Source organism: Drosophila sechellia, chromosome 2L (assembly GCF_004382195.2).
Source record: "Drosophila sechellia strain sech25 chromosome 2L, ASM438219v1, whole genome shotgun sequence".
Classification (NCBI taxonomy): domain Eukaryota; kingdom Metazoa; phylum Arthropoda; class Insecta; order Diptera; family Drosophilidae; genus Drosophila; species Drosophila sechellia.
Genome location: NC_045949.1, coordinates 14,605,389 through 14,630,277, shown reverse-complemented (window position 1 = coordinate 14,630,277; position 24,889 = coordinate 14,605,389). Strand labels below are relative to the sequence as shown.

General features: G+C 43.2%; 2 protein-coding genes across 2 annotated transcripts in view; one reads left to right on the top strand and one right to left on the bottom strand.

Moving 5' to 3' along the window:
• LOC6611317 (neural cell adhesion molecule 1) overlaps positions 1-24,428 on the top strand; it is a 64,620-nt gene extending 40,192 nt beyond the window's left edge. The window contains exons 10-20 of the mRNA XM_032723169.1: positions 8,860-8,990; positions 9,836-9,995; positions 12,572-12,674; positions 14,358-14,469; positions 14,636-14,717; positions 15,495-15,636; positions 17,234-17,415; positions 18,492-18,679; positions 18,837-18,945; positions 19,620-19,861; positions 22,707-24,428. Coding sequence (XP_032579060.1) covers positions 8,860-8,990; positions 9,836-9,995; positions 12,572-12,674; positions 14,358-14,469; positions 14,636-14,717; positions 15,495-15,636; positions 17,234-17,415; positions 18,492-18,679; positions 18,837-18,945; positions 19,620-19,861; positions 22,707-23,357 — 2,102 coding nt within the window. The 3' untranslated portion in view covers positions 23,358-24,428. The remainder of the gene's footprint in view (positions 1-8,859; positions 8,991-9,835; positions 9,996-12,571; positions 12,675-14,357; positions 14,470-14,635; positions 14,718-15,494; positions 15,637-17,233; positions 17,416-18,491; positions 18,680-18,836; positions 18,946-19,619; positions 19,862-22,706) is intronic.
• Positions 1,440-7,260, bottom strand: LOC6611318 (protein strawberry notch homolog 1). Its single transcript, XM_032723160.1, has 3 exons — positions 3,580-7,260; positions 2,337-3,519; positions 1,440-2,281 (listed from the first exon to the last, which is right to left on the bottom strand). Exons 1-3 carry the CDS (start codon positions 7,175-7,177, stop codon positions 1,741-1,743), a joined length of 5,322 nt encoding a protein of 1,773 aa, XP_032579051.1. The 5' UTR covers positions 7,178-7,260; the 3' UTR covers positions 1,440-1,740.
• Positions 24,429-24,889: the final 461 nt, after the last annotated feature.

The window sequence follows — 24,889 nt, the reverse complement described above, 5'->3', positions numbered from 1 at the left end:
TGTAATTTCCACTTTAAGCCACATTAATTCGTAGTCAACAGCACTGAAATAACCAACTGGGGAAGTACTGCGGACATCGTAAAGTGTGAAACAAAAGTGCCGGATAGGGAAAACGAATCGAACTCACTGGCGTTACGTATCCGCCACGTATGCCACAGTCAACATTTTTCGCCCTCCGTTCTGTTCCTCTTTTTTTTTTTCCTGTTTCCAAGGGCAACACGTAATAGCATTTCTTTGCTTTTCATTTCTTAAAATATGAATATTTTCTTTACTTCAATCTGAAAGAGGTTGCCACGCCTCCGCCGAACAGTTTCGGTTACGCCCAAAGAAAAAAGTACGTTTGTGTGCTTTTGCATACGGCTGTGTGTATATGTATAGGCGTAATATGATTATATTTTTTATGCCGCACACATACTTTGCCGGCTCATATTTTATGTTTTAGAATATTATTTTTTATTTGTTTGTTTTTGCTCACGTTATAGCAATTGACGGTGCTTTGTACCGTCCTTACGGTTTTGTGTTTGTTGCTACGTTGGCGCAAATAAACTTTATGATCGGCACGTAGCCATATACACATAAATGTGCGCCCAAATGTTTGTGTTTTTGAAAAAATTCTTCTGTTGGGGCAGGCTTGCGAAATCTCACGAACATTCTTTTAAACTTGCTCATTTATATAAGACTTCGATGTCCCACAGAAAAGAAATCAAATTATGATCAGATAATCAATCATTCAAAACCAATATTATGGTTTTCCTTTAAAATTAAGGATTAGGAAAACTGCGTATGGTAGGCATCTCGTTGAAATTTGCAAATATTGTTGGCCTAAACTTCATTAGAGATCCTCACATACCCTTATTCATATGGGCAGATAACAGTTTGTTCTTATTTAGATAACAACTAAATTTATATGCCTCGGCATCTTTATGTCTTTGTTTTTGTTGCCAGTGCTGTTGGAATACGATATCTGCATCACGCGTGAGTTATTATGCCAACTGCGTTTTGGCTCCTTAGGCACGACATTTGCCAAGGCCATTTGGTCATGGTTTATGCCACACGTTGCCCGTCTCATGCGCCACAATCCTTCCCTCCCTTTGTATAATTTTGTTTATATCTCGCATGTATGGCAGGGTGCAAGCAACTGGGTCGTTTTAAAATTTATAATGTAACCGAGCGGGGCAGCCTTAGTTGGTCTCCTAGCAATGGAAACAAGACAAAACATGGAATGCAATCACAGACATCCCCAAAGAGCGCAGGGTTGGAAAAGAAAGAGCACTGCGGTTAACAAAGTAAAAAGTTTCATTTCATTTATAATTACAGAATTAAAATTAAGCCAATTAAGCCATTAAGCCAGACTGCAATTCAAAACACCTTTCAATTACCAGGCCTTTGGAAATTAGTTAATATATCAAAAAAAAAAAGACGATTTTTTTTGTGTGGCTTTATTTTTTTTAGTGTATGTGAAGCAGTAGCGTAGCAGACAATACATATGAATCACATACGCACGCAGACGAGCTGTAAGTGTCTTCCCGTATGTGCTTCTGTGGCCATTGTTTATGGCCGGGAACATGGGCGGGCTCCTTCTGGGTGGAGCTGGTGGAGCGTGCCTGGCATTTTGAAAAAGCGAAAGCTTACGCCACATGTATTGCATTGAATGCCGCAATTTGGGTTGATATTTTTAAAGTGGCAATAGAAGTGCTGTGTGCTTTGCCATACACTGGGCGTACACACACCATACACATTTTAATAGCTCTCCACGATGGAACCCGTGGACAAATCGTCCACCAGGTCATCGTATGCGGCATGCGGCACCACCGTGCCCACTATCTTCTTGTTCTCATCGGTCTTCATGCGTATGATCTGGATCTTGTGTCCGCTATTCACGATAATGAGTTCGATCCGGTCCCAAATCGGTAGCATTAACCCGGAGAGCACGTGGTAGGTGCGCATTCGTAGTCCCACTTCACAGCCCGTCGGCATTGGACATGGCCGATTCCAGTAGAGGTGTGAGCACACATTCAAGCACAATTCGTACTGCTGCACCCAGTATGTTTGGGCCTCTTCCGGGCTTACTTTCACATATCGTGATGAAATGGAGGCATGTGTCTCCAATCGCACTTGGGGACCTGTATTGGGTCGGTAGATTTGCAAATTGATCTTCCCCTTTGATACATCCGATGAATTGGACGGTGCCTGCAGGCATAAAATTGAAGAGTTCTTGTTTTGGCGCAGCTTTTGTAGAACATAGAAGCCTTCGTGTTCGTATTGGCCCTCCTTTCGGTATCTATTGGAGTTTATAAGTTAGTTAAATACATTTACCCATATAAATTTCAACTCACTTGGTTAGGGCTGTCTCAAAGGACATACCACGTTCCACTGTCACAGTGTGAAGTTCGGTGGCCGCCGTTCCTGTAGCGTGATTCCTAATGAACCTCATCAGCTTGATGGATTTTACACTTGCTCCATGGGCATCCAGATCTAGAATCCCCAGATCGAAGCGTCCTGTGCGCTTCAGTTGCATGATCAGTGAGTACATCTGGTCCAGAAAGAATTTAAAAAGGGCATTCTGCACTTCCACCCGGCAACCAAGGATGCGGTTTAAAAACTTAGAGATATTATTACTATCCTTCTCCACGGTGAACACCTTGACCTTGTTCTCCTCCCGCACATTGATCATTCCCACGCCGGCCATTGCCACGCAACAATCGTAGAGGAAGTTTCCTTTATAGGATTGAGGCACTTGAGACCGGTCCAGTGGTTTACCGCTGGTCAGCTGTTGCATCACATTCTCAAGGGCCATGCGCCCGATGCTATTATCGATATTGAACTGGGAGAGATCACGGGCATCGGTGGCGCGACGATCGCCTTGGGTAAGGGCTCCTAAGCTCTCCAGTCTCTTGGCCACCGTGGATGCAAATCGACGCTCACCAGCCAGATCCGTAATCACAAATACATATTCTGGTGCATTGACCTGATTGGAGCGATGGGTGCGCCCAAATTGCTGTATGGCCCTATCTGCACTCCATGGTAGTTCCAAAGTAATGTGCAGACGACGCCGCTGATTGGAAACCCTCTTGTCACTCTGTAAAGATATTCCACTGGAGGCCGCCTCCGAGATTATGGCCACGTGCTTGCTGCCATCCATGAAGCGCTGCTTCTCCCGATAATTGACCAGGTCCATAGTGGAGTCGTTCTCACAACGTGGCTCATACTTGTAGCCATCGTACTCCGTTCGCACAACTCTTCCACGACGGCCCGTCATCTCTGCCACCAAATTGGTGCCACCCAGTTCAGAGATTAGTTTGTCGAGCGTGTTGGGCGGCAACTTCTTGCCCAGAATATCTATTTTTTCCAGCAGAATCTCACGCATGTTTATGCAGCGTTCTACATCACGCTCCGTGATGTTTGTCTTTGGGGGCTTGGTATTGTCTAAAGGGTCTGTGGGTTCCGGTTCGTTATCCTCTTCCTTCATATTATTGCGAAGATGCTCCAGAATGCGCTCTTGCATGGTAATCTTCTCCACTGTTTAAGGAATTAAAATGATTAATATTTATTCAAAATAAAACACTTAGAACAACCTACCTTTGTCCGCCTTGGGCGGTCGTCCTCGCCGCTTTTGTCCAGGCTTAGCAACAGCCACATTACCGTTTTTATCGTACATCTCGATGTCGCTCTCGACCGCCTCGGCATCCATATCATCTTCAACCCATTCGGTATCCATTTTCATCTTCTTCTGTCTGGGTGGGCGGCAACGTGCCTCAGGCTCAAACTCACCCGTATTCAGTAAATGATGAAACGAGTCGCGTTTTGGAGCTGGGAAGTGCTTCTCTACAAACGACTGAATGATCATCTTCGAGGTGGACACAAAGCTGTTTAGTTTTCCATGATGACGTTCTAGGTGCTCCAGGGTGCGCGACTCCCCAGTAGATTGAAGGCCAATGACCACCGCCTTGCCCATTCGTGTCGCCTGCCGCGTCATCTTTACCACGTGATTCACTTTGGAGGCGATGCACAGGTTCTTGAAGAAACGCTGATGGGCGCACCAAAATTGACAGGTTATAATCTTCTGCACCCTATTCTCGACGCACATTAGGCGACAGGCCTTCTGGAACTTCTTGTTTATTTCGGCCCAGAGTTCGGCAGACAAATTATAGCTCTTGCGAAATTCCTTCGACATGTTCACCTCCTCGATACGAAAACTCACATCCTTGAAGCTCAGTTGACGAGCTATGTAAGTACCTCTTAGCTTCATATCCATGGCCACGATTTCCATGGCTCCTATGCCGCGCTTCTCCACGGCGTTAACAAATTCGTAGAATTCTGGATAAGCTGTACCTGTACCCCACAGGCCCAATCTGGTCATATAGGCCATATTCCGGGGCTCACTTGCTCCCGTGGCTGAAGCATACACCACTCTGGCGTTTGGCAACCTTCTCTGCAGATCCAGAACAGTCGTTCCCGTCTTGGTGGACTTACCCACATTCATCAGGCTTAGGTTCTTGGCCTTGTGGCACTCATCGAAGACGATCACTCCTTCGAAATTTCTGCCAAGCCAATTGGTCAACTGGCGAAAACGAGTCTTGTACTTCGAGTTGGTCGTCATCGATTCTCCAATTAAAGCTGTGTAAGTGCAAAATATCACGCCGCGCTTGAAGGTTTCATTTTCTTCGGAATCAATGGGGCTGTATTTAAACTTATTGATTGTCGCTACACGGATATTTTCGTGGGCACCTATATCGGCTAGATCCCGCTCTGCATCGAACTTGAGGTCACTGGAGACTGAGACCCAAAGGGCTCGCTTCCGGCCTTTCACGTAGTTATCGAAAATAATGCCGGCAATGGTGCGACCTTTGCCCACACCAGCCCCATCGCCCAGCAGAAATCCAGCTCGTTCTCCGGTTGGCAGGTACTTCTCGTGAGCCTGACAGGCATAGACCACTGCCTCCAGCTGCAGGGCACTCAAACATTCGGTGGTTTTCTGGGGTAGGGCCAACTCATAGGTTATATTGGGAAGCTCAACGGAGGACAGAGTGGCCGTTTCCACCACGGGATCGGGATGGGCCCTTCCAAACTTCAGTTTGCTGGGCCAGTAAGCTGCAAAGGTGTCGGCCACTCCTATTTCCTCATAGTCGACCTCCTCATCTTCGACCGCTTGTTCAGGTGCATCTCTGGTCTTTAACGTTTCCTGTAGCACGGCACCTGGAACTCCAGAGTCAGTCATGGGCAAGGACAGGTAGGGCTGCCCACTCTGTAATAACTTATTCAGTTGCTGGGCCGTAAAACTCTCTAATTGGGTGGCCTTCACTGTTGGCTGACCCATTGCCATCGTTGATGGCACCAACTGCACATTGGTAATTAGTCCATCCGCACCAGTGGTAAATTTAACGGATACATCCTCACCCTGACCAACCTTAAGTCGCGTGACTATCGGCACTTGTGGCAAGGCGTGATGCTGAGTTGAAGCAAGCGGATTATTTGCCATCTGAACAACGCTAGATATTCCTGTCTCCATGGCTTTGTTGGCCATACAATTGGTTAGTGCTGGAGGAATGGCTGGTTGCGGAGGAATAGCTGGTTGTGGAGGAATGCATACCAGATTCGGTTTCGGAAAAGCTTCATTCTCCGACATGTTCTTGATTGTAGGTACTGATATGTGATGGTGAGTTTCACCTAATGGTTCCTTTGGGGTTTCTTTCGTCTCGTCAGCTGATACTGCTACCACGGGTAGAGAATCCAGTTCCGCCTGGAGGCGTGCATCCATATCAGCTTCCATTTTCTTGGGATCCAATAGCCGAGAATTTGATCTTTCAGCTGCCTTTCTCTTTGTTGGAATCTTTGCTAGTGGAGGCGGAGGTGGACGTGCCAGCTCATCAGTTGCAAATAAAGATTCCATATCAGCATTCGGGCGCCTATCAATATCGTCTTGCTCCTCGTTACCATCATTGCTGTTGTTATCGTCGTTACCGCTAGTAAACCCGAGATCGATCAGATATTGAGAAACGTTAGATACTTTATTACTCGTTGGCTTTTTAGCGCCTTGATTACTTTCTTTTTTACCTTCGGCTTGAGAAAGCATTTCTAGAGAACTAGGAGTACGATCGGGATTATATTGATGTTCGTTTCTCATATGCATTTCCTTCTGATGGGCGAAGTTGATGGGCTGTGGAGACTCTGGCTTTTTAAAATGATGATAACGCGATGTTAAATCTGGATTCGGGTTTTGTGTTATGTTGGCGTTTTCGGACACGACTAAATTCTGAGCCTGGCCGTACGTAGTACCGAAGTCCAGATATGGTATTGAGTTGATTTGAGCTGTAGAACATTTAGTCGGCGTGGTATATGTCTCTTCCGAATGGTAACCTGAATAATAATTCTTCTCAGACTGACGTTTTAAATATGTTCGTTCTTCCGCCTCGGCTATATCGCTGGACTTTGAATGCAAATTCTTCTTCGATATATTTTTTGGAATGGGCTCAGGCAACTTCGTAGTCCAGTCATTTTTACCTTTTTGGCTTAAGTTTAAAACTTGATTGTCCGATTGCGGTGGAATATAGCTTTCTTTCTGGCTTCTGGCTTTATTTTGATTTTCTTTAGACGTTGAAGTCCTCTGGTTATGTTTTTCCAAAACTATATTGGAAGAAACTTCCGGTTGATTAAAAGTTGTATTTTGATCCGGTTCATTGGAATCAATTACATTTTCATTCTTTTGTGTACATCTACGCCTTGATCTAGAACGACTTGGCCATGAAGTTTCACGTGCTGGTGCAGGTGCATACAACTTTTGTTCATTGTCCGTATTTGTAGTACTTCGCATAAACGCTCGAAGTTGCCTGGCATAATTATCTGAATCACGTGGGTTCGCTAACTCATCAGAATGTAGGGACTTGGAAGCTGAGGATTTAGCCCGCCGTTTTCCCTTTGGCTCCGGATCAAATTTTCCAGCGCTTTCTGTCATAAGCTGTGACTTTTGCCCTTTTTGCGAAACATTTTTGGAATTCAGATTGGTTTCACATTTCTTACCTCTGGTTGGATGTAAAACGTCGCGATTGGTGGTTTCGCTCGAGACCTTCGATGTTGTGGCACTTAAACGTGAATATGACCTTTTTTTGACAACGACCTCTTCGCTCTCTCGAGGATTAGCTGCTACTAGGGCACTAGCTGACCTTCTTTTACACGGCATTTCGCTAGTTTCACGTTCACAGATTTAAGAAAACTTATTGGTTTTTAGTTTTTCACTTTTTGGGATTTATAATTAGAACTGCCGATTTGTACTGGCGGAAGCAATCTCATCGACTGAGGAAAATTTTGCTATTTCATGCGAGTATAGTGTTGCCCAATTTCGCATAGCCTATTAAGTTGATTAATAAGGCAGCAAATTACATTTTTAGGATATAAAAGAGTTGTTTAGTATTTTTTTTTTCAAATTTTAATAATAGTATGATTCATAAACATATTTGCAAAATGTGCTTGGCCCAAAAGAATGTGCTTATTATTTATGAGTGCTCAATTGATTGAATTGCTGCAACCAATTTAAATATCGTAGAAAAAGTTTAATGTCTTACCTTGCCAAAACATCTTTAATATTTGCAGCCCTGGCAAATCCCGTGTGTCAGTTGGCATAATACAACAGCCCACGATGGCACATAAATTCTGAGCAACCGTTGACTTCCGCTCCGCCATCGATCGATGGTCGTTTTGGGCCAAAGAAACGAGTTTGTCGGGAGATTACGGGGCAAGGGTCATGGGGGCAAGGGTATCCGTGGTGGAACGGTAAATGATAATCACAAAAATGGCCTGCAACATGTGTGCGGAAATGCGCGACGCGACTTTTCCAGCGAAAGAGTTTTCACAGCCCTTTGGGCACTTTGCCTGATTGGCAGACGCTGAGAAACGAGGGGACTGCAGAAGTGGGCGTCGGGGAAACACCACCCCCGGCTGGGCAAAAGTTTTCCAGGCCATTCTAAAGTTTCCAGGCGAAGGCGGAAGGGAACTTTTTGGCTTTGGCTTGGTGTTTGGTTTTGGGTCTGGTCTTGGGTTCCGTTTTGCCCAACTCTTGACTGTCGACGTTTGGTTTTGGCCGCCAATAACTCAACAATATTAAGGTTGGCACGTGCGTCCCCTTTTTCCCGATCCTTCTCCTATTTCTGTCCCAGTTCCAGGTCCTCTTCGTGGTCTTGGTCCCGGTCCCAGTTCCAGTCGTGGTACTAGGTCTCGTGGCTGGGTCTGGGTTCTTGCCGCTTCTGGTCTCTGTTTGTCGCAAAGTTTGTGGCTCGTTAAGCAAATTCAAACGACTTAAGCGGCAACACATGTTGGCAAACAGCGGTCGATGGGCGGGATGTCGTTGCCATGTCCTCATAACTCTTGGCTGATGCTTCACTTTGTTCCAGTTATTGCTCTAAATCGCTCATATTTGCAAAAACTATTAAATAAGCTTGATCATGACAATGTGCGGGATTCTGGGCGATGACAAGACAGTTGCACAGCCGGAAAAAGTATGGCACAACAACTTCGGGGCATGAATAATCGAAAAGACTTTGGTTTTAAGACATTGAGTTAATAGGCCTTTTTACATTTTATTTCGGATTTTCTTTTAGCCTTTCTAAGGCTATACATTTAATGACATGTCCCATGCAGGAAATAAATATAAGTGCTCACAAAATATTTCAAGGACGATTGTTACATCAGGTCCTTTATATTTAAAAGTATCTAATAGCCTTTTAAAGTAGTTTAAAGTAGTTTGTCTATACCAAAAAGTGCATAGAAAGTGTATTTAAGTGTTCGCAGTAGGTTCTAGATTACTATCTTAGGTTATTATTGAATTTCCAGTGGCTAATTGTCTTCCTTCTTTGCTCCTCTTTGCAGATCCTCCCTTGGTGACGTTACGCTTGGGCTCAACTTTGACACCGGATGATATCAAGGAAGGCGACGATGTTTACTTCGAGTGTCACGTACAATCGAATCCTCAATGGCGGAAACTGTTGTGGTTGCATAATGTAGGTCGCAGTGTGTTCGAGTTGGGCAGGAGTGAGCCGCGCAGTCATACCGACCCGGGGACCCATCCATTCGGATCCGGCTCAATCCACAGCCACCGGTTGGCATCCCTGAAAGGCGTCTGCTTGGCTGGCTCCTTGCATTCGGTTCTGGTTAAGTGTCAATAACATGGCAGGTTGCGTATGCGTTGAGGTGGCTGCTCCTCCGTCAGTGGCGGCCGCCGACGACGCTGTCCTGATGCATGGATCTGCATTTTCTCATTTCCATTCTAGTGGTTTCTTTGGCCCGGTATGGGTTGTGGGCTGTAGGTGGGGTGGTGCCATTTTGGGTAAAATAGTTTTGGGATTTGCGGCATTGATTTTGCCGTCGCTCAACTGCAATCCGCAGTCGCTTGGCAATCACTCAGGCCAAGTTCCCATCCCACAGTCCGCAAACTATGGCCAACATCCCACTTCCTCTCCACTGGGGGAGGAAGTGTGTTTTGCACGAGTGTGTGGGGAATTTTTGCATTTCGGATGCGCTTAGCGGATTTTGGCAAATTGAAATTCGAACCCGAGTGGCTTTAGAACGGATTATTGTTGGGCAGCACTATGGCTGAATTATCCATTGCTGTATTAGTTCAGTTTTGCTAATAGACTTACAGATTTCGGAGTTCTAACAACAGACTCTTAAATATCTTATAAGATATTGCTCAAAAGTGTTAATTACTTTGTGCTATTATTTTATCTAGGAAATACTATAGAAACCCAGTTTAGAGACCATTTATAAGCATCCTCATGTTATTGATTTAACCAATAAACTATCTTTTACCATTTTCGTTCAACATAATGTATATATTTAATTTCAGGGTATTCATCTGGAGCACAATACATCCGCCCGTGTCATTCGCTCGAATCAGAGCCTGGTACTCCAGAAGATTACGAAGCACTACGCCGGGAACTATGCGTGCAGTGCCATAAACGACGAGGGCGAGACGGTCAGCAATCAGTTGCCACTGCGGGTGAAATGTGAGTAGTCCTTGACTGCGTCCCTATGTTTCGGCAAGCCCTTTAAACAGAAACAGTGATGCATCAGCGATTTTAAGCATAAATTTGGCAAGCGGCACTTGGTTTGAATGCATCATCTATCTGGAAACGCTGTGCATTTTCGTGCCCCGTCTTTTCCTGCCACTCGGAGCTCGTCTGTTTTCTGGTTTCTTATCATAAAGTCAGGGCTGCAGCCGTCGCAGTTGTCATACCCCGACTAAGCCCCCATTTTTCCCCATAGCCACGACTCATTTGATGTATTGCAATTTGCCTTTTTCTTCTCTGGGGCTGCTCTTATTTATTTTTTTCCCTTGTTTTTTTTTACGCTTGTTTTGTACTGTTCAGAGGCAGAGAGTCTTGGCGCAGTTGCACGTCAAGGCTGCGAAAAAAATATTTTTCATTCCGCTTTTTGCATAAATACAACATTTTTGCTTGGCTTCGTTTGTCTGGAGCGCTGTTGCGAATTTCATATGCTTGCCACATGCGTTGGCTTTGGCCATATTTCATAGCAGCTGCAACTGCAGTCGGAATTATGCTTGAATTTAACAGCCCGCGAAAAGTTGCTGCCGCCTCGCAACTTATGGAGCCCCAGCTCCACTCTAAAAATCCATCCCCAAATTTAAGCAATTTGACAGAGACGCCTGTCCTGATGAGGAGGATGGCGATGATGAGGATGAGGATGATTGTAATGAGTCGGGTGCCCTGGCACTGGCACTGCCACTGCTACTGGCTTAGTCTAGCCGGATTCTGCAGCTGAGCGATACACATGTAGCTGTGTACCAGTGCTTTTTCCTCAGCTCTGAGCCATACAAATTGCCGCTCAAGCTCAAGTACTGCACACACAGACACTCACATTTTGACAGGCGCATTGCTGCGAGCCATAAATTAAATGGAGTGCGCCGCCATCCCACTAGCTGGATTTTGCCTCTGCCAGTGTCTTCGTCAAGGATTCTTGTACACTACTTGCACTGAAAAATGAAATTTCGAATCATTAAATTATAGCTGATTAGATTTAAGCAAAAATAATGCAGGTTTCATCGATGCATTTGCTTCTGGAACATTAAAAACTTAAAAAAAATACAAAATCCTGCATAACCCAAAAATTACACAAAAAAGAAAAAAGAAAATAACACATTTGAACTGATTACAAGTGCATCATACTCCGGGTTTTAACAGTGCATCATAAATTTGGGATTAAATTCCGTGCTGATTGAGCCACATGAGCGCAGTTCCAAGTCAGTTGAACGCATAACTTGGATGATGAGCCTAAGTTGAGGCATTACAGGCATAAGGTTATAATTAAACATTACACGAGTTACATAATAATTGATTCAAATAATTGAAAGGGATATCATTGAGCCATAGATAAAATGGAAATCTTAATGCGGTTTAATTTTCGTCCTTTATGCTAGAATTCATATTTGCAGAGAGTGCTGGTACCTTCACCCAAGCCGCTAGCCCACAAAGTATCCCATTGAATTCGGCTCATAACTTCGGTCAGTTTTATGTAGGTAGGATCTGCCCTTCAGTCATTCAAGTGCGGCTTAATTAGCAAAGCGACTGAGTAATCACTTCACACACTTTACCCACCCCAAAGTTGGCAACAACAACATTAGCTAATGTTACCCGAATTGGGAGTAATTTTCCGGCTAATTAATTACGCCCCTTGGTTTTTGTGTACATTTTTGAAGATAAACAATTCATCAGAAATTCAAGTTGCCTTCAAAAATGTGTGAGCGGATGTGCCAAAAAGGGAGCGAAAGAGAAAAGCAAAAAGTTGGCACGTTGACGACAGCAAATTACGCATACGTCACGTGTGCCGTCAGCTAATAATCCTTTAACATTTATGGAACGCCTATTTACCTGGGAAGTACTAAATCATGTTGCCACATTAATTAATTTCCCGTAAACGAGAAAAGGGTCCCTCCACTCGAAGACTTTTCCATCGGCATTTTCCCACCTAGCACCCCTTTTTTCCGTCCCCGTATAACTGACTGGCTGACAGACTGATGCGAAGGCGTCGCTCTTTCGGTCGGTCCCTGCTGTCTAAATCACTTTTGTGCGTTTTTCACCTGCCACGCCCACACAAACCAAATACTTCGGCTCATTTCCCAGCGATTTTCGGGACATTTCCATGTCCTGCCGCCGATACGGTATCTGGCTTGTCACTCAACAGGTGCCAGAGACCGGAAGTGAACGCCAGAAAATAAAAGACCGTGATTTACAGAGACAAAGCTTCGGGAGATTGAGAACGAACGGATTGGTTTTATTTTGAATTTATATTGATAAAATATTTTACGAGCTTCTTTGAGTGACATTGATATGCTTGAGCCGGGTATTTTGCAGTGCTTGTGATAAAACAATTACTTTACTTTCAAAATTTCATAAACTATGCTGATTGGATTACATGTTTAATTACCTTGAGTAGAATTTATCTTGGGAGACTGTACTTTTAAAGACTTAATTAATTGATTAAAATAGATGCTGATTCTTATGAATATCCTTATAGCCGTTTTTCCTTTTTTTCTCCACTGACTTATCTTAATCTCTCATTACAGACACGCCCATGTGCAAGCACGCCGACCGCGTAATATTAATTGGCGCCTCTAAGGACGAGACTGTTGAGGTTGTGTGCGAAATTCAAGCCGATCCGCCGCCGCGGTAAGTTCAAAACAAAAAAAAAATCAACAAGAATATCGGAAAAGCTTCCTGCTTATCCGGTTTCCTACCCCATTACCCCCCATCTCCTCTGAGCCCTCATAAAGGTTTTTCGCTGAGTTTGTAGGCGATTGCTTCCGGTTTCCTGTTGAAAGGAAGTTTGTAAAATTGACAAATGATTGTGATTGTGTGTGCGGGCGCGCGTGTGTGCGTAACGGAAAATGCTGTTTATTTTGTAGGAAATGTGAGAAAATTTAACAATTTTGTGTTGTTGTTTTTATTTGCTGTATTCCGTTTGTATTTTTTCCCTGCGATTTTCCCTTTTATTCGGTTTTTGTTTGTCGCCCTTTTTTGTTATTCGTTTCCCCGGACTTTAAATTGTTTATTTTAATTCATTTTAAATGTGCAACTGGCTCGCTCTACCATCCACATCGCAGTCGCCGAAGCTTGGATTTAGTCTGACAGCGAGAATGTGGCCCTCTTTAATGTTTTTTTAATGAGGCCACACCACTGAGGCCCGGCCAGCTGCCACTCTAGCTCAGTCCGAGATGTCTGTATATTGCTTCTGAGGCCCTCCCTGGCCATGTCCCTGCCCCTGTCTTGTCTTGTATTTAATTTAAAATTTTTTTGTTGTATTTTTCGCCGCTCCGCTGTTGAGCTGCGTCTTGTGCTGACGCTTTATGCTAAAATAATTAATCATTAGCCGGCGGAAAATATGCGAGGCCGAGGCCAAGCCAGATGCGGCGCCGTGTAATTGTTGTGGCTGCTGCTGGCGGATGATGGTTGGAAAAGCGGGGAAATATCGAAGGGAAACTGGCTGGAGCATAGCGTGAACATTAAAAAGCTGCTGCGAGCTTCAAGGCGCTGGGGGCCGAAGTAGTAGGACTCGGGGGCGACAAGTTAATTTATCAGCATTTAAGCGCCTGACAAGCGGCGGGGTAAAAAATGTATTACCACACCATATAAATGTATTAAAATTTAATCGAAACTGTTGCAGAACTTCAAGAATTTAAGGACAAAGCTAAAAAAGGAGCGAAACAAAGTCAGTATAATATTATATAAATTAAAGCCATTGAGATGAATCAGTTTCTTATGAAATAATAATATGAAATATTTCAATTTTTCTAGCAGCAGAAGTATTGTGTTGAAATAAAAGTTGTGGCGCAAAGAAAAGTTATATTGAACATTTCGGATGATTAATTACCAGAAATAAATCAATAATGCCGGCATTGTTGTTGACATCGAGCACTTACGTTCGAGGTTTCTCCAATCGGCCCGCATATTTTCTGTATTTTATTGATTTCATTCACCTTTCCCTCTTGTAGATTTTTAAATGGATTTCTGTTTTATTGATTTACGTTTATTTTGGCACTGCCAAGATGCGAAAGCGTCCGACCGAATATGCCAGAGATAATTAACCTTTTAAAAGGCTTCCAAATGTGTGAGTTTCGGTCCGAGGACCGGGGCCTCCATCCTGTGTGTGTCCGCTTAACATTTAATATTTTAACAAGCTATTTTAAAAATGAAAAACTTCGCAAACATGTTTCACTCGCCGGCTACGGCTCCCCATTTTACCTGTCCTTTTCCGCCGCTGTCGCTCGTCTCCTGCCTCCTGCACACACACTCACACACAACTGTCAAAATGTCAACGCAACTTACTCACACATGTGCAAAAACATTTTGCAGGACTTTTCGCTGGAAATTCAACAACTCGGGCGAAACTCTGGACGTGGGCAGTGAACGATTCAGCGTGAACGGCAGCCGCAGCATTTTAAAGTACACACCAGTCACAGATCAGGTAAACACGCCAATTCGCCCCCTCTTTCCCTCTTTATATATACATATATATACATATATATATATATATGTATATGTTTGGCTATGTCCACAGTGGAGACCGAAGTCAGCTCCGGGCAATTAAGCAAGAGCCGCATTTTAAATAATAAATAAATATGTATTTGCAGGATTATGGCACACTGTCATGCTGGGCCTCCAACGAGGTGGGCACCCAGCAGCACCCCTGCCTCTTCCAAGTCGTGCTAGCCGGTAAGTTTTCACGTGGAGATTGGGAAAAGTGTCCTTCCTGTCAGTGGTTCACAAGCTCTGGTTATACCATCATAATGCTTAAGAATTCGTATACCAGTAGTATTTGTCATGTTCGACAAATGTATCCATTATAAGAATTGCAAGTTTCAGATATTCTGTATATGTATGTATTTAAGAAAGTTTCTTAATAAGTATAAATGTATTTATAAAATTAAGGCAAGGAGCTCTCCAAGTTTTAAAAAGTAATGAAAACAAAAGGATTTCTTAAAAAGCCTAAGCCTTAGCTGTATTCTTGGATAATTACGAAAAGAATCCTTATGTCAGCTAAAATCCTCATATGTACTCCGAGTGGCAACTGCCGGCTTTTCCTATCCCATTGGGTATGTTTGCCGTTGCTTCATTACGTGCAATTTGACCTTAACATGTTAATGCCGCATGCAAACACAGTCAAACACAGAGTACTCCGAGTACGCCACAGCTCCGGAAAACCGGACGGACCAGGCCAGAGTCATACCGAAAACCAACAAAACCAGAGTTGTGGACCATTGTGCATTTTGGGAGCCTGGGGATTGGGCTTCAATTCAAAAAAAAAGCAAAAAAAAAAAAAAAAAATCAACAAAACCAAAACCAATGCTCATGTTCCACGCTTTGACTTTTCTCGGTGCTGTTGCTGCTGCTGCTGCTTGTTAATTTCCTGCGTAACGGGGACCAACATAAATCTGATTTCTGGATGCGAATGTGTGCGGACTGCAAACCCCGTTCCGATTCCGATTCCAGCACTGCCGAATGCCGTCAGCAATTGCACCGTCTTCAACAGAACTGAACTGAGTGTTGACATACAGTGCATACCGGGCTATGACGGCGGCCTGCCGCAAATATTTGTACTCGAAATGTTTTCAACACGCACCGGCATCACCAGGTAAGCATATTAATCAACTATAACTACAGCTGCCAGGAGCTCGGGCCGCCCCACCCCCACAGCCGCCACCACTTCCGCTTGGGGGCTTGATTTTAAGCCGCTTATGTCCGGTCCGACTTGACCCGGAGTCCAGATATGGAACATATGTCAAACAAATGGCTCCATATCGTTTCGGTAGCGCACATTTCGCATTCATGTATGTGCGTGGGATTTGACCTCCGGGCTGCTATAGAAATAACACTAGCTTTAATCAAATAAAGTATGCGAAATTACCTGTTGGGGATATCAATTATTATTTCGATCCTAAATCTTAATAACGTTCTCGAGAATTATGACTTATTATTATTATTTTGTATGTATATTAGATATTATTTTAATTGTTATTTATTAAAACTATTAGTTTGGGTTACATGTTATTTGATTTATGAAAGCTCAACTAACTATAGCTTCTAGTCGTTTTAAAAATATAACGAGTAAGAAAACCAGAGTTAAAATAACGAGTAACTCCGGACAAATACTCTTGAATAATAGGCCCAAGTCCCCAGTTAGGTTTGGGGCTGATAATAATGCATTCATGACTATGTTTAGCTGAACGCCTTTGCAGCCCCACAACCGCATTTCCAAGTGGAAAGATATCTGGTCTTGACACCCCACAAAGACAGATGTACCAGCATGATTTTATTCAATAATAGTTTGGGTGAGTTGAGTTGGGGACTCGAGTTCTGGCAAATGTATTTCAAGTGCCTTCACCTCTGAGATATGTACACATGTATATAGCACTCCATGCAGGTGTGTAATTAGGCGTGAAACAGCTCGCTCTTGGGCAGGCTGTGTTTGTCCTGAAATGGGTCCTTGAGCCATTGCATTCATAGTGGTTATTAAATGCGTATACATGTTTATGGTAAATGGGGAAATGAAATTCATATGGCACATAACATTATGCGAAGGATGTCTCCATTTCATTTTTCTTTCGCATAAATTTATGCCAAATTTTCTTTTGGGCTTCAACCAAGGCAAATAAACATTTCTTATTAAAAACAAAGACATCGTCAAAGCAAAACAAAAAAGATAACGGAAGGAAATGAAAACCCACATTGGGCAGCGAAAAAAAAAAAAAAAACAAACGCAACAAACATCGTCATCAATGTTAAAATGTTTAGCAGAAATATATATAGACATTGAACCCTAATATTTCAGAACTTTTTCGAGGAAAGGATTGCCTGGAATCGAAGGGTAGACAAGTCAAAGCCGCATTCGTTGGCAGAGGCATCAAATTCAAATTGAGGTCATGATTGGAAAGAGCGCATATCTTATAAGGACTGGAGCATAGGAGGGGGTAGCGGCAAAAGTGCTTGGGGTTAGGAAAACATGCCAGCGAAAAACCCGTAAAAATGCCAAAGGAAAAGGGCTGCCAAAAAGTATTTGCGGCATTGGATTTTACTCAGGCCGCGCTCACACACACACACATACAATCGAAAATTTGATTAAGGGCTTAATGCCGTTGATTTCCTGGCCATTTCGTTTGATTTAATTCGCAATCATATCGAGCCCCTCCGGCCAATAACCAACCCTTTGTCCGTCTGATTCATCTTCGCAGATTCAATTTGAGCAACGCCGAGGAGGCACTATTTTCGCTGGAGAACCTGGACACCCTGACCTCGATGATGGTCCAGGAGAATAATTCGCTGCGGCTACGCATCTACTCGTACAACCAGAAGGGCCGCAGTGCCGCTTATCTGCTACCCGATTTCATAATTGGCTCAACAGCTTACAAGACAGGTGAGTGGCACTACCAGCAGCCAGATGGCGCCGCCGAAAAACGAACAGCACAATTTGCCTTGATTGATGGATGATGCAAGGATGCTGGAAATTCTGGCAAGGGTGGGATTGAAGATTGAACGTGGGCGGGCGGGTTTATGCTTTTGACAAGTGAGCAGCTCGCATCTGATGGACACTGGGTGCGGAGCATTATATAGGCTTCTTTGGCCTAGCCAGAGATTTCCTGATTTCCTTGCGTGCATTAATCCCATACAGGCAATAGGCCTCACTTTCGACTCCAAACACAAAGCCAACCAACCACCTCTCAGTCCCTCTGCCTGTGACACCTGACAGGTGGGCTCCTCCGCCAGTCATCTGCAGTACTTACTCCAATCAACATGCCTACCTGAAGGACACATTCCCTGCTGCCATCATGCGATGGCGTGAAACATGTGTAAAATTACTTTTTAACAAGGGCTGATCCTGAACTGTGGACCAGTTTTCCGAGAATTCATTAAGCAAGGAGTCAGGAATACTTTTGTTTTGAAAATATCAATTGTATGAAATGAATTACAATGGAAATACTTTTCTAAGAGAGTAAGTTAGTCACCATTAGCTATTTTACAGAAATTGTTCCTAAAATTGGTAAACTATTGTAGACTTGGAAGGCAAATTTTCCATAGAATTTCATCATAACTTACTTATCTAGAAAATTTTTCAGAATGAAATGCATAGAAAATCAAGTTTAATCCATTTTGCCAACATATTAACATTACAAAGTTTAGCCAACTGGTTCATGTAGGGATTTGCCCACCCCATCCTAACCAATTAATCAAAATTTACCGCCCACTTTTTATGGCTTTATCGCACACTCATGGAATATATTCTGCGCTTTTTCTTCTCCAAAAATAAAACCGTCACATGTCGACAAATTTAACGTTCTGGTCGTCGGTGGAATCCAACGCCTTATCTACCACTTCCATCTCCAATCAATTTGATGTACGTGGGAACTGCTGTGATGGGAATCTAACTAAAACTCGATGATGATTTATGAACGATGATTGTCAACCTGTAATTACGCGAAATACAACAAACAGACGACGATGTAACACTGACATTGTCGCCGGTGATTGTCGGCAGTGTCCTGACCATCATAATTATTGGTGTGGCCATCGCGATACGAATATTCGTGGTGACATTTGTGCACAATTTGCGGCGGAATCGTCATCATGGCAGCAAGGCCACCGCCGCCGGAGTAACCGCCCAGCCCAGCGATGTCTTCAAGGTATGTTTTGGAGTTATGAAAGGGATTTACCACTTGGCACCTACCATTCACCATTCTCCACCCACTATCCAACCATCCATCCATCCCACATCCATCACTTGCACCCACATTCCCCGACGGCTTTCGAGCAATTAATGTACGTATTATTTTCTCGTAGGGCGGAAACTTGGAGAAGCCGCGATGGCAACACACGGACATAAAAACGAAATCATCAGAGGATTTGGTTGAGGACGAACGTGATCCGGACGTAATACCATCGCAATACGGTAAGATTATAAACAGTTCCTGACACTTTGGGGGCACTCGACTCGTGCGGAGCTTGTCACAATTATATTCTATTGTGTATAAATGTAGATAATAAATTTGAGAATTTTAAGCAACTGGTAGGTATTTAAAATATTTAGAATATTTAAAAATATTTAGAATTTTCAAATAATAAAAAAAGTTTCAATATTTTGTACAGTGTAGGGCGAGTAGGAGTCACTTGCGCGTATAGCTCAATTTCGGTTTGCTTTTTAATGTCACCCCGCGCGAGTCAAGTGTCCGCTGAAGTAACCGAGAATAAAGCAGCTTTTTTATAGTGTGCACTTCGAGCATTAAACTTTAATCAAATTTTATGGCCACTTTTCCGACATTTACTTTCATGTGACCCGCAATCGCGCAATGGCAATACGCTATCTGCACATCCGGCTCCGTTGTTCTTTGGCGACCCGCAATCGTAATCAATCTCATCAACACAACAACAATACGACCGACGCCAAACCAAACCAAACCATACCGATTCAACCCAAATCGAACTGTACCGATCCAATCTAATCCAATCAACCAATGCAATTTTCTTTTAATCGTAAATATTTTTAACGACGGAACCCGCCAATCTAACACATGGACACGACGACCCCGCAACGTGCCTGCTCATCAATAAATTTCAATCAAGCAGTCGGTGGCAGCAGCGCCGGCAGCAGTGGCAGCAATGCCTCCAACGTGGGCAGCACCACCGCTGGCACCGCCACCGGGAGCAGCACCTCCACGGCGGTGGTGGCCAACGCCAACGCGGCCGCATCAGCGATGTCAGGTCCGGGAGGAGCTACATCGTCAGCATCTGCCACAGATGGACATCAGTGTGCATCTGCCACAGCGGCGGCAGGAGGCGGGGCCTCCAAGTGGTCACCCAATGGCAATGTAAGTACTTAAACAAGCGATTGTTTCACTGGGGAATAGTATTTTTGGGGACATGAAAGTGGGTCAAAAGCATTTATACAGAAATCTGTAAAGTTTGAGCAGATGCAATAGGAAAGTTACTTCCCAAAATTAAGATACATTTTTCTTCCTATTTAACAACTAATAGCTATTCTATCTAGGAATAGTTTAAGTTACATTAAATCAGAGAAAACCCACCATATCCTTAGTGGCTTTTAAAGGAAAAATCGCAGCAGGATCTCATCACTAGTGATGGATTGTGAAATAATGAAAACGTGACACCTTTGGCGCATTCAATCTTGTGGGATAGGCAACTGCAAATGAAAGTTAGACAAACTCTTTTGCCGTTTGTGCTTTGCTTTATTCTCCGTAATGCAATTTGATTTGGCAAGTTTTGTTGCAAACAGTCTGTCTGTGAGTGCCTTTCGGAGCAGAAAGGTAGTCCAGATGGCTCTTGAATCCAATCCGAGCCAGCCCAGTTGGAGCGTTTAACGTCTGTCAGTTGTCAGTTGCGGTTCGTATTAACTGGGCTTCTATTGCCCAGACTTCGTGGTCCCGATGTCCCTTTATCCTGGCAATCTGGGCGGTGCACTGAAAGCAATCAACTACTCAAATTGTCAAATTGCTAAACAGAATCCCGGGCAACCGGCAACCGGCAACTGGCTACCGGCAGTCAGTTGGCCCTTCATCTCGGTCTCCCCGAACACCCCCGACTGTATTAAAAAAAGCTTTTTAACTGTCACGGCTCCTTCGAAATTCCCACTCTTTGCACTGCCACTCAGGTTATAAATAAAAATCCATTGGCTAAATCGGGGATAACGTGCAACGTGGCTACCACCCACCCAACAGTCAGGGCTGTGAGGTAATTGTGAGATTTTTAAAACACAATATATCATGTTGAGAGGGCCGTAATCAATCAATTTTTGCTCTGCATTTGTATTGAGCACGAAATTCTGGATCGGATGGCCAAATCCGTGGAGAAGTGCCTGAGCTATTGCAATTTTTTAGCTTGTTTTTATAGCTGATGGATGGGGTGGCTCTTAGAGTGGCAACAGGTGTGCTGAAGTGTGCGATGCACCTGGAATCTCGTTTTAAGAAAGCAATCTGCACACAGTGCTCAGGAAACATAAACGGTATTACAATCGATTTAAATGCATTTCAGTTGAAATGCAAAAGTTCATTTAATTCAGTAAATAGATTTCGAATAGTAGCTCTTGAATCATTTAGTAAATTATTCCCACAAAAATTAAATCCCGACCATGCCAATTGGTTTCCGTATAATAAATTTTATTACCACGTTGACTTTATTTTACTTTTTCGCCACATTTTTTTGCCAGAGCCATTCATTCGAGATTAGAGTGTCGGCCAAAACACATTTGTTTTCATTTCATTAAGTTCGCAATTAGAATTTATTTATAACCAACCCCCGCTTGTCTATATATATTGCACATATGAATATTCAAATATAAATGTGTATATGCATATATCTCCTTTATGCGCTGACAACGGTCGAGATCCGAGAAAGCCATTACCATAAGCTGTGCGAACGAGATTAGGCCGGGAAACTGCCATATGCATCGGGCATGACCAATTGACTGCCAGTCCGCGAATATATGTATATATATCACTAATCTGGCCAAAAACATTAGCCCGAAAAACCGATGCCCCGCTGGGCGCGAAACAATTTGCAATGCAGAAAAACGCCGAAATCAGCCGACTCTGCGGTTTTTTTTCCACCCACTCCGTGCCGCATTGCATTCGGAACCAGATAACAAAGTATCCGATTCCGAGCCCAAATTGGATACGGAGTCGGGCTGAAAGGGAATTTTTGTTTCATTCTGTAAATGGGATTTGCTGCGCAGATTTCAATTACATTTAAATTACCATTCCAGGCAGGCTTACAATGCGGTTGGATGGGCGGCAATGGCGGCCAGTGGGCAATCGCAGCATAACTCAATTCGTTAATTAAATAATTTTAAATATTGCGAACCATAACAGCCGAACATGCCAGTGTTCGCAATACTCCCCCACTCGCCCGTCACCTGGAAATTGCATTGAGATTTCAATTAGAATTTCATTTCGCTTTGCCAGCCGGTAAAATAAAATGCAAAATAACAAAGTATTGGTCGTCGGCATTTTAGATGTTCTAGTCGAAAATCGAGCATTTCGGTATAATCATTTAAGCTAATTGGATTGCGGAGGCGGAAGTGAGAGGCAGATCAAAACATCGTTGTATCGAATTTCACAAACGTATCTGCAGAATACGTTTTTGAGCGTCAAGGGGATTTCAAATTGAATCCATACTATTTTATTTAAGAATGGACTAACTGTTTGTGGTCAAGCCAAAATCGGATTTTACCTATGTTGCACCGAAAAAATTGCTGCATTTGTACAAAAAACTACGTTTTGTACCACTTTGGAGGCCCGTAATTACTTTTAAAAAGGCACGAAATGAAGTTGTAGGTTTTTCCTGTTTAGTTTCTTTAAAAGTTGAAAATTGCTCAGGGAATCGGCAAGCATAAGAATATAATTGCATTCGCGTGGAAAGTTCTAGAGTGGTAGAGAACAATTGGTTCCAGGCGAATGACTTTCAGTGTCAGAATGGCCACAATAAAAGAAATACTTATAGGGTATATATTAATGGGTATCTTAGATAATAAAGAACAGCTTAGTTATACGCTAAATTTTAACACGTATATCATTTTTAATTTTTGTCTTTAACATATGAATATGTAGCTACTTGAGAAATATGAATATTTACCAACATTCAGCTTGTTATATTCGTTTTTTTGAGTGTACCTATGTCTCCATCCTCTCTGCCTTGCAGGTGACGACGACGATGCTGACCGGCGATGCGGTGAATGCAACTGTCACCTACAATCAAATCAACGCGCAACGGGCGCAGCTGTTGGCGGCGGTGGCTGCAGTGGGCGGTGGATGCAGCAGCACCGTAATCTCGCCCAGCAGCAGCATCCTGGGCGGCCTTGGCAAGCCGCTGGGCATGGGAATGGGCATGGGCCTGGGCATGGGAGTGGGTGGCACGGTCATCGGGTCGCCCACGTCGTTATCGTCGACTGCCACTTTGGCAGCCCACCTGCAGCCGGCGCACAGTAGCGGAGTGGGCACATTGCCACCAGGACTCGGAAGCGGCGGTGGCTACATACTGAACGCTTATGCCAGCGGGCGACTGCACCATCCACCTGGGGGTGGAGTGCCAGGCGGAGCGACCCACACCGCCACCCTGAACAGGCATCACCACCAGCAGCAGCAGCTCCACCACCACCCGCACCACCAGCACCCACACCACTCCGGCTCAAGTCTTTTGATGGGAAGTGCTGGAAGCGTGATGGGCGTTGTGGGATCCACCACGACAGCCACCACCTCGTGTAACTCCTCGCAGGATCTGGACGATAACATCAATATAAATGCGATTAAGGACTGCCTCATGACGCAGCGAGTGCCCGAGAGTTGTGTCTAAGTCCGAAGGCTGGATACATGTATTTACTTTGCAGGAATATCAATCTATGTCAGAAGTTGACTGTTGAAGTTTTCACATTCATTTAAATATTAAAAAAAGTAATATTTTATTATAATTTATTGAAAAATGTGTAAAATATGTAACTAAGTTAATTTATGTGGCTTGTGTTATTTTCTTTAGATCCCTACATTTCATTTAAGACCTTTCTAGGAATATGAAAACTGAAATAGGCCTGTTTTCTTCTCGATAAGGTGCTGTGCATATTTAACCCTATATTTAAGTGCAATGTAAATTCTGGGAGTATATGTCATCAAGTGACAGGAAGCATCATATCTTCTGGTTCAATAGCATATCCCTTGTTATATCAAACTAAAACAGAAGGAATGAAATATCAATGCGTATCTTGAGAGTTAATTTCGATATATTTTTAAAGCAAAAATTGCTCAATGCCTGCCATTTGAAAACATGAAACTTGCTAACTGAATTTGAATACGTATATTTCTTTCTCAACCAATATTGCATATGGTTAACTGGATTAACATCATTTTACAACACAGTTAAACACACACTCTAATTTAAGGAAACTTCAAAAAGACTCAAACGATTTAGTAGCTAAATATTTTGTAGCTAAAATATTTTCTGAATGAAAAGTAAACACGATAGGAATACTTGTATATAAATAATATATAGACGTGGCATAGTCAATAGGTAAATTGTATAAAAAGAAATAGCAAGCACACCTAAATATCATTTGTTGTTGTATATAAATATGAATTATTGTAAATTTATCAAAGTTTATGTTTGAGTCGCCGTCTAAAACGGCAAATGATCCTGCTTAGAGCTACAAGAAATACTGAAGTTAAATGTTTAGAATGGAAAGCGCTAGATTAAGATACATAAGATCAAAGAAATTGAAAGAGTTTAAACTGTGCTAGGCTAACAGAATTAAGCGTAAATATCAATAAATATGTTAAGCTAAGTCGAAAGATAGTGTGACAAAACAAAATTGACTATTTGGAATGTAAACAAAGGGCGAAAAGTAAATATAGATCAACTACAAAAAAACCAAAAGAGTTAATTAATTATTTGCAAAACCCTGTGCGGTGGGAACTTATTTGTTTGAAATCTAATTTGGAAGTTGAAACCAACATGGTTGGTTTTCATTTTAATTTCACTTTTTTGTGGATACACTCCGGACACATGTCCGAAATCTTTTTCAGCCCCACTTGGCCAATTTAAATCGCCACTCAAACGGGGAGGTTCAACCCGTTCCTGCGGTTCGCATGGCAACCACAATTCCCAACACCCGCAAGACAAACCGCAAGTGCCAAGCGAAAAAACTACTTAAAATTTCATATGCTCCTCGTCCCTTGTTTTCCCCTTCACCGGACTTGCCTCATTAGTAAATCAAATTTATACGTGGGCGGTTGAACGGACCAAACACACGCCTACTCACCCATTCAGCCAACTAAAATGGTCAACCGAATGGAACGTTGGAGCCAAGTTGAATCGACAGCCCGAGTGGGAAAACA

Coding starts and splice junctions, on each gene's coding strand:
- LOC6611318 (XM_032723160.1), bottom strand. CDS start 7,177: ATGCCGTGTAAAAGAAGGTCAGCTAGTGCCCTAGTAGCAGCTAATCCT. Junction 3,520..3,579: donor ACCGCCCAAGGCGGACAAAG/GTAGGTTGTTCT, acceptor TTCCTTAAACAG/TGGAGAAGATTACCATGCAA. Junction 2,282..2,336: donor TTTGAGACAGCCCTAACCAA/GTGAGTTGAAAT, acceptor AAACTCCAATAG/ATACCGAAAGGAGGGCCAAT.